The 10,147-nt window shown below is 48.6% G+C and overlaps 1 protein-coding gene across 28 annotated transcripts in view; it reads right to left on the bottom strand.

Annotated features, from left to right (window-relative positions):
* KCNMA1 (potassium calcium-activated channel subfamily M alpha 1) overlaps positions 1–10,147 on the bottom strand; it is a 761,872-nt gene that overhangs the window by 707,610 nt on the left and 44,115 nt on the right. Inside the window, exon 2 of one of the 28 annotated variants that reach the window (XM_055080889.1) lies at positions 7,482–8,223. The exons of the other annotated variants lie outside the window; for them this stretch is intronic. Coding sequence (XP_054936864.1) covers positions 8,200–8,223 — 24 coding nt within the window. The 3' untranslated portion in view covers positions 7,482–8,199. Of the gene's footprint in view, positions 1–7,481; positions 8,224–10,147 lie in introns of those variants that run through there. 28 annotated transcript variants of the gene reach the window in all.

The following is a 10,147-nucleotide window of genomic DNA, read 5'->3' on the forward strand; positions in this document are numbered from 1 at the left end:
CATATATACACTACCAAATGTAAAATAGATAGCTAGTGGGAAGCAGCCGCATCGCACAGGGAGATCTAGCTCCGTGCTTTGTAACCACTTAGAGAGGTGGGATAGGGAAGGTGGGAGGGAGGGAGACGCAGGAGGGAAGAGATATGGGGATATATGTATACATATAGCTGATTCCCTTTGTTATACAGCAGAAACTAATACAATGTTGTAAAGCAATTATACTCCAACAAAGATGTTTAAAAAAAAAAAAAAAATATATATATATATATATATATATATATATACATAAATGTCTTTTGTACTTAAAAAAAAATCAGATGGGGGCTTGGTAGGTATGGTGTGGGACCCATGCTGCATGCCTTGACTAGCTTGCCTAAATGCCAGGTCGGATCTCCACTCAGGCCTCTTCCTTCAAGCAGGCCCAGGGCCCAGCAACTTGCCCTTTCAGGAATGGAACTCAGACTCCTTGACACTTCCACCTGATATCCTTGCTCTGAGGCACAGGATGAAACGAATAGGGTCGCTCTCCCAGGAGAGCTCCCAGGTTTCTTGTCCCTACCTCCACCCCTTGCCTCTCTCCATACAAAGCAAACAATCCCCGTTCCCTTGAACTCTTCTTCCTCTGTCACGACAAACACAGCTCTCACCTGGGACATGCTTCCCACCCCATGCTATGTCCAGGGCTAGGCACTCAGAACCCAGCTGGGGCACAAGGACAGAGACACCGGAAGCAAACAGCACTGTTAAGAGAGGGTGCGCTGAGGCCCAGGAGGAGAGGCACTAACAGCTGGATAAGAGCACTGCAAAGGAAGACGACCCGGCCTCCCATCTTCAGGCTGGAGCATCTCAGGACTGCTGCCCTCTGCCCACTAAAGTATTGGCCCCATTGTCCAGGGGACATAACTACATTAGCCTGGAGATGCTGTCATAGCCAAAGTCATAAGAGAAGAGGAGAATCAACAATAACGAATTACACTGTTTAACAGACATTGTGTACTAGGCATTGTGCTAAGTGCTCTACAGGTATCATCTCATTTAATCCTGACAAAACTCCATGAAATGCTCATTATCATGGTGCCCCGTTTTACTGATGAAGAATGGAGACTTACAGATGGGAAGTAACATGCCTACTGGGAAGTAACAGAACTGAAATTTAACCTATACTCATAACCGTCACACAGCACCCTGTCATCAAAGGCTGGGCGGGCCCTAGACTCAGCACTCTTCCAAGATCAAGGTTTCCGCACAAGATGGTCACTCCTGGGCAGGTGGTGTATGACTGTCCGCATGCCATTTCAAATAGTAATAAACAATAAATAATTTTCTTATACCGAAGATACCAGGCTTTTCTAAATATGTATACGTATATATGTATACATTATTTATATATAAGTATATAATTAGATTATATAATAGAATAATTATGTATTATAAGGAGTAAATACTTATATAAATCTACATGTACAATATATTACACATACACTCATTTAATGGTACAGCATCCTTATTGTGTACATATTATTAAGGCTTTATTTTATAGATGAAACAAATTGAAGGACAGAGAGTTTGAGTAACTTCTCCAAGGTCTCACAGCTGTGAAGAGCCAAGATTTGAGCTCTCACAGTCTGGTGCCCAAAGCGTGCTCTCCACCTGCCCCCACCCGCACTGTTCACACTGGCTTCCTCTGACGCCCCTACATATTGAGAGCAAGGTTCAAGGGTTCTAGGTGCTTTCTGTGCCCACGCCAGGCCCAGCCCAAAGCCTGAAGACTTTGTAGGTACCTTGATAAATGCCTACTAACGACCAAACAGGTGCTTCCCGCCCTATTTATAGCTCCCAGCACGGCCAGTGGGCTATAATTAGCACAGCCTTCCACAGGACTGGAGTTAAATTAAACCAGTGGGATGAGAGGCCAACAGCTTCGGACAGCGCCTCGGGCTACCTCCAGCCAAGAGCACCGGTGAGACGTGGGAGGATTCTCTTCAAGGAAACAGCCTGTCTTGGCCAGTGGGCCTCTCTCTTGGATGGTGTGTGGATCCGAAGGGTTTCCCAATGGCCTCTACTGGCCTATCTCAACCCTGGGGACTGATTTCTCTTGGTATTCCCCCCAGTAAAATCAAAAGATGAGTGATCTCTTTTTTCTGAGGGTCAGGAGCCCAGGATACTGGTGCTGGCTCTGCTTGGTCCCAGTCACCAAGGGACCCAGCTTCTCTGGGTTTCGGTGTTGCCTCTTGAAGTGGCACCGAGTCTGCGGCTGAAGTTCCTAGAGTCGTTCCCCAGATCTCAAAAAGGGGCTGCTGGTTAAGTCCCGGGGTTCAGATTAATGCCAGGAGCCTCCGGGGAGGGGCCTAATGGAAGGAGCGGCCCACCCCCAAGGGAGGGCTCTGACCTGGGAGCCTGGCGTGACTCCTCAGGCTGCTGACACTCTGGGCCTGGGGAGGAGAGAAGCACTCCCTGCCTCTCACCATCTCCTCGGGCTAAAGAGCAGAAGGGGAGGAATGGCATCAGAAGAGACCTCCTCTTCCCCTCCCTCCAGAGCTCCTGTCTGCCCGGTGCTCTGCCTCATTCAGGACTTGGACGTCACCTCCTGGAGGCCTTCCTGGCTTCCTCATCTAGACCACCCACCCCTCCACCAACCCTACCCCGCTTCCAGAGCACGAATGAGCACTGGAAACTCTTCCTCACATGTGTGTTAATGTTCCCGTTCATTGTCTCGCCCACTGGAATGGAAGACCCACGGGGACAGAGCCACAGTCTGTGAGTCTATGTGTCCACCCCTCAAGGGCGTGGTGTGTCCCACCCCATCCACATCTGCTCACTGGGTGAGTCATTTCCGCCCCCTGTGCTGCTTCCCTTGTGCTGAGCTCCCTACCCCCAAGCTCTCGGGCTTCTCTATATTTTCCTTTCCAAACAGTGAGTCCCAGAGCAGTGTGTCACTAAACCAGAGACGCAGATCAGGAAGGCCTCCTGGAGGAGATGATTTCTGCAGGGATGAGTCAGTGACGTCCAGCCAAGGAAGGGCAAAGATGGAGATAAAAGAAGGGACAGAGCACAGAGGTGAAAATGGCCCACGCAGGGGACCTCGAAAGGGTTGGGGGTTCTTAAGAGCATAAAGGGCAAAAGAAGTGAGGTAGGGGTGGGGAGGCAGGCTGGCGGCTGGTGGCAGTGACAGAGGCCTTAGGTGCTGTGCCGAGAAGCCTAATTTTATCCTACACCTCAGGGGTCAGCAAACTTTTCTGTAACCACCTGTGCAATTACTCAACTCTGCCATAGAAGATACATAAATGAATGTGCATGGCTGTGTTCCAATAAAACTTTATTTACGGATGTTGAAATTTGAATTTCTCATAATTTTCATGTGTCATTACCGAGGTTCCCTTCACCTTCCACAGTCCTTTGCTCAAAAAGAGGCTGTACATTTCTGACACTGCACTTAGCAAAGTGCACTGACACGCACCCAGCTTTCACCCTGGGGCCTAAAGCTCTGAGTGCACTATTATCTTTTTTAAACCTCACAACAAGCCCGTGAAGGATATACGACTATCCCCATTTACAAGGAGGAAAACTGAGTACAATCTGTGTAGTCACACACGTCCCTGCACCTAGAAAGGCCCCATGCTTGCTTTAAGTCACCATCTTAATAGTGTTTGAACAAGGGGCTCGCATTTTCACTTTGCACTGGCCCTTGTAAGTTATGTAGCTGGTCCTGCTGAAAGGCAAGTGGCTCAGGTCACTTGTGACCCCAGGCATTGGACTCTAACACCTGCCTGCCCGACCATGCATAGTCAGAAATTACATCTGTGAAGTACCTACTTGATTCCAGGCTGCTAGAAGGCAAAGCCAGCAAAGACACCAGGATCCATCAGACACCCCAGTCTGAACAAAGGCTCAGGGGCCTGGGCCACTCAGCCTTGAGCCCAAATTGCCCGCTTCCACCACTCTCTCCTTACCTGGGGAGCAGGCATCCTTCCTCACGTGGCCATCCCCATTTAGTCCATAGCGACCTTGGGCTGGTGACTGGGAATGCTTCACAGGGGTCACATGGAGGACGGCCTTGGAAGGACCACCTGCCCTGTCCAGTCCAGCCCTGCTCTCTGGCTCTGACTACAGGTGCATACACCCCTAGACAGGTGAAGGGAGAACTTCAAAAAGCATCTGAGTTTTAGGAGGGGGGCGAGAGAGCCAGGACAAAGACTGGTTCTACAGGCCTTCATCCGTCTCCTGTAACCAGGCAAGAAAGAGAAAGTAAAACCTCTTTTTAAAAATTCAGCAGACCAGGAGACATGCCCTTGGGATACGGCGCTGAGGTTCCACTTCTCACATTTTTCAAGGGTTGAGAAGATTGGCAATTTCTCCAGCAAGAGCAAACGTGCCTCAACCCAGCCCCACCAGGGCCAAAGCAGAGCCCATCCTCAAGGTCATCGACACTGACACTGAGCCTGGTGCACGGCTCTGGAGCTAGTGGGCATGGGGTTGGATCCAACCCTACCCTCCACTGTCCCCCCCGCCTTGACACTCACTAGCCGAGTGCCCTTGGCAAGTCACTTAGCCTCCTAGTTCCTCAGCTTCCTCCCCTGTAACTGGATCCAACCCTACCCTCCACTGTCCCCCCACCTTGACACTCACTAGCCGAGTGCCCTTGGCAAGTCACTTAGCCTCCTAGTTCCTCAGCTTCCTCCCCTGTAAAACAGAAACAACCAGGCCCACCACACAGGGTTGTTATGAGGCGTAAATGTGTTAATATACGTGGAATAAGAGCCTAACAATTGCTAGCGATTAGTATTAATATCATTATCTTCAAGCTGGAATTTAGGAGCTGGAAGAAATGCACACGCGCCAGGCAGCAGGCTCTGCTTTGCCACACCCTACATCACTCCCATTTGGAATCCCCAAGACAAGCAAGCAGTATTGCCCTCTCTTGACCAACTGCAAGGAAGCACCTGCCCCTGCCAGGACACCCACGAGGGCAGCTCTCAGAGCCATGCCCCTCTGGGGGGCCTTTTTGACCTGAGTGGTTGAGGTCTTGGCAGACACCCAGGTGTTTGGTTCCATCTAGCTAAGATGAGACTCTCAGCCAACTTTATTTAACAGACATGTGACTGCTTAGCTAGGGGCATGGCCCCAAAGCATGGGGCAAGCGGCCAGCAGGGGAGGCCCCACTTCCTGTGTGCCTTGCCTGCACCCATGCCTGGCCACCAGCCCCATCTGCCAATTTTCAAGGCAAAGTTGACTCTGGCGAGGTGACAGAATTCCAGCATCCCCATCCCCTCCTGCTTTATTCAGCAGCACTGTGGGCCTCCGATCTTCCTTTGGCTACAAATATCACTCACAGGTCCAGGACAGTCATGGTTAATGGGCATCTCCGTGCCAAACTCATGAGCAGGGCTGTTCTGGCTGACCTCTGACCACTCAGAGCCTGGCCCTTGTGGTTCTGCCCACTCCGCCTTGGTCCTGACCCTTTGCTTCTGTTCCCTGGACTCCCGGGATGGGTTTCTTCCTTTCAGCCCCATCGTGGCCTGACCACAGGTGACTCCATTCTGAGCAACTGGAGAGCATCAGAGATCAGGTTAATGGATATCACTGGCCAAGTTTCACAGAAAGATGGATGGGGACACAGATGGCACTGGAATCCAGGTCCTGGCAAACTCAGGCTTAACAGAGCCTGGGTGGGTACCATTTCTCACACGGGGACACCAGTGCAGAAGGCAGGATCTCCGGGGACTGGTCTAATACCTGGAGATTCTAATCCCAAGAAGAAATGATAATAAAAGTTTTGGCCTTGGAGCCCATGCTGCTCTAAGTTTCTAAGATCTGAAATGTGTAACACAATAATCAGTCTCATGACAAAGAAACCATCTTTGAGGGAAACTGGTCCACCATTCTCTGATCAGTGACTTAACTTTCCACACAGGCAGGGCAGGGTCAAGGTGAGTCCTGAGTTTTGGGGTAACCTCCTTGGCTCTGTGGCAGAAGACAGGGGTGTTGCCTCTTTGCTCTTTGGGGTTCTCCCAGAGACAGCCCATCCTTGTCACCTACCTTCCAAGTTCAGCCTCAGCACTGGCTCAACAGGGAAGGCCAACACATCCAACCCCACTTCCTAAAGGCCAGGTCTCCAACCCTCAGTCATGACCACATCCAGGTAGGAGACACTGAGGAGGTACAGATTTCAAAGGAATTTTCCATTTCTGAAAAGTAAAGTCTCATTCACAAATGACACATTGCAGGGGTTTGATTTATGGGATAGGATGATTAACTTGTTTCCTCTTTCGTTTGTCATGCTTTATCATCCTTTACCAAGGACGTGACTTGGTGACAACTGGGTGATTTCTTCAGGTGATTAGCTCAGTTACAAAAACCCAGAGAGCAGATCTTTGGTACCGTACCAGTCAGCAACTCAAGATCAGAGAATTGCTGCCAGTCTACGAGCTGGTTCTTTTATAGCCCCCTGAATGCCTTGGGGCCAGCCTTGGTCCCCACCACCCACCGAGCCTTCCCTCAGCAACAAGCACCAATATATATATATTAAGAGTATTAGTCTGTGAGCAATTCTCATTTGGCTCTCTAGCCACAGAATGTGGTACATTTAAGTCGTTCAATAAATGTCTGTAACCAAGAAAATGCTCCCTGGAATCCAGGCTGTGGGTCATTCAGTCTCAGCCTCTCTCTCTGACAGAGACACCAACAAGTGAGTTGAGGAAGGGTTTGGCCATCTGCTGTCACCTCAGAGGTTGGAGATTTAACCCCATCCATCAGACCCTGAGAAATTCCCAGAAAAGCCAGCACTCCCTGGTCCTTAGGGCCCAGAACAGCCTCCAGCTACCTCTCCAGCAACGCCTCCAGCTCCCTATATGTACCCCATGCTCCTGTCCAAGGGACACCAGCCTCCTTCATCCCGTGCACTGCCCTGTCACTTACCCACCCTGGCCCTTTGTTCACATACTTCTCTTACCCGGAAATGCCCTCCCTAGCCTTCTCTGAGCTGAGCACACCGTTTGGACTCAGCCTACATTTACCAAGCTCAGGCCACACGCGGAACAGTCTGCTGGACGACAGGGGAACCAAGAGGAGAGAACCGCATCCCTGCTCGCAAACTGCTCACATTCTGGTAGACAAGTGAATCACTGGACCTCGGGGTGAGAAGTGGCAGTGCATGGGGCCGTGGCCAAGCGCACAAGCTCCAGGGTCAGGGTAGCACCTGTGAGTCCTGGCTTCATGACACACCAGCTGCGTGAACCTAAGCAAGTCACTTAACTGCAAGCATCTCGTCTTCCTCTTCAAAAATGTGAGAACAGTTATGATTCTTACTGCAACGGGCTGCTGTCATGATCAAATAAATTAACACAATTAAAGACAACGTTTATTATTCTCAATAATTTCTGTAAGGAGTGAAGATAAGTACAGGGAATATTGCTTGGTTTTATACCAAGCTCTTATCTCATTCTTTTCACTTGAATGGAGCTCTATGCGCATAACAGGCTCTCCAAAAATACTCATTAACCTGCCTTGAACAAGCTGTGCACGTGATCACTTTTTTCTGTTCCCTTTACCTCTTCCATCTCTGTTTGTTTATAAAATGTATATTCATCAAGGATGGGCTCAGATGCCACCTCCGTAAGTCAGCTTACATGCTTCGTGAGTCTCTGGATGAATGGCTTTCCTGTCCTGTCTTCAGAGGTCTTTTGGCATCCAAGAACTCAGGTCCTCACCACCTTTGGTTACACCCTTCTTTGCAGGTGTGCTGCATGTCCCATCAGACTACACACCCTTCGAGGACAAAGACTGAGTTCACTCATGCTTTCATTCTCCAGCACCAAGCCTCCAGCGATCAAATGATTAGAGCAGTGCTGTTTCTGGCGGGGGAACACACCAAAACTCCCTTCTGAAACCTCTTTCTCAAAGCGCATGAGCCAGACTGGCCTTCCAGAACCTCATTTTTGTCAAAAATAGAAGCCAATTTGACCAAGGACACTTTCTATCACCATGAAATTGAATGTCCAGATCAAACAATGTGTTTATCAACACACATTTTCTGTCCCCTCTATATACGAAAGGGCTCCAATTTTCATGCAACATTTTTCTGAAATCGGCATGTAACACTCTCCACTTGCAACTCTGAAACTAGTCAGTTCACAGCCATCGTTGGAGAGATTCCATGCCAGCTCTGTCTTCAATGAAACACCACGTGGTCACTCCACTGAGCTATACCCACCCGTGCTCTTGGTTCTGGTGACGACAGAGAAAAACTGATTTTAGCATTTAGACACAGACTGTAGCGTCCCAGGTTTGACAGCCTCGTCTTGTGCTCCACAAGAAACATATCCTGGATCCTACACAGACCACCCCTCCCCTGCTGTCCACTTTCACAGGAGCACAGCCAACAAGCCCAGTTTCTGATAGGTAATAGTTTGTGCTCCGTTTCATGAACAAACAGGGATGCAGTAATAAATTAAATGATTTGTGCCCTCATCAGCAGACAGTAAATGTTACTGTTTATTAAAAAGCTAATAATCCATTCAATTTTTTTTAAATTAAGCAATAAGCCTCTAATATAATAAATTGGAACGATTAAGCCTACTATTAACGGAGCAAAATCATGAGCGAGGAGGGGAGCCAGTTCTAGAACCTACATTTTTTCCCCCACATAAAACATGCTGATAATGAAACAACTGGAGAAAGAAGTTTTTTTTTTGTTTTTTTTTTTTGGTATGCGGGCCTCCCTCTGCCGTGGCCTCTCCCATTGTGGAGCACAGGCTCCGGACGCTGCCATCGAAGAACTTACCTGACAAAGTCACGGTTCCCATATATGCTTCGATGGTTGTAAATGTCTAAGGAAGTACAGAGAATTCTCCTAAATCGGCCCTCACTGTTGAGTCCTAGTCCTGTTCTTATTTAACTGGTTTTTATGGTTTTCTCTCTTTCCACTACAGACTAAGAATTGTCTACTCCAGTTAGACAGAGCCCTAACCAGGATGCAGGTTTACAACCCTGACGGGTGGTCTATAAACCACGGTCTTCTCACAGTATGAAGGCAACACCGTGTTCTAAATTCTAAACAAAGCACTGTTTGATTATTTGTTCTGAAATATCACCTTCCTGCCACATAACTGGAAAGAAGACATGAACACTGTGTCTGCCTGGAGACCCAGCACCGAGGTTGTGCTGTCACACCCTGAAGAAGGCAAGAAGCCCTTTCTGAGGCCGCAGAGGACAGGCTTGTGTAAACAGGCAGTAGAACTTGCTGAGCAGAGATGAAACGTTTGCACTTCTCTCTAAGCATTTTAAATGGGAAAGCAAAACTCATTATACAAGCTAAACCCTCTTCTACATTCTGAAACATCCAAGCAAACTTTTCCCCGGCAGCATGCACTTCTATGGCTTTGCATTATTGGGATAAATCTAAGGGGGAGGAATAAAAGGAGCCTTTTCGCATCAGCCTATGGAGATCAAAGTGAAGAGAACAAAGCTAGGGGAGACGCACAGGATTCTGCTTGGTGAGCATTCTCGGGCGGGGGGGGGCTGAGTTTCTGTGCCTGGGCTGCCAAGCATCCAGGGCTCGGAGGCCATCTTCTACAGAATGAGTAGAAGGTATACATCAGGCCTGCTCCTGAGGATAACCCCCTGCTTTGCAGAGCCTGTTTTGCTTTCCCGAGCACTTTCCTATCTTGTCTCGATCAACAAGCAAACATTTACAGATGCAGGGGGTAATCTCCCCAACAAACCACCTCCCAGCCCTAATCTCCATATAAATGTGCTACTCTGAAAAAAAATAAGACCCAGGTCTGCCGTCAAGATGTTTCCAGTTTATTTGAAAAGAAATCGAAGAGTCCCATAAAAAGATTACTACTGCAAAGCAGTCTATTTTAACTTAGCATTCCTCAAACTTCAGCCACAATCATAACCATACTAGGAGCTTGTTAAAAAAAAAGAAGCCTGGATCCCACCCTTGGAGATTTACGTCCATGGGTCTGGGGTCTGGGCTTCTGTTTTTTTTTTTTAACAAGCATCAACAAGGATTAAAAAACAGCAACAAAAAACACTACACTGGGTGGCAATGAGAGTCACTCATGCTGGTCAAGGTCAGAGGACTCTAGCAGGGTCAGCATAGGGGGACCTGCAAGACCAGAGAGCAGAGAAGCAGGAAGAGGAG

Source organism: Physeter macrocephalus, chromosome 20 (assembly GCF_002837175.3).
Source record: "Physeter macrocephalus isolate SW-GA chromosome 20, ASM283717v5, whole genome shotgun sequence".
Classification (NCBI taxonomy): Eukaryota; Metazoa; Chordata; class Mammalia; order Artiodactyla; family Physeteridae; genus Physeter; species Physeter macrocephalus.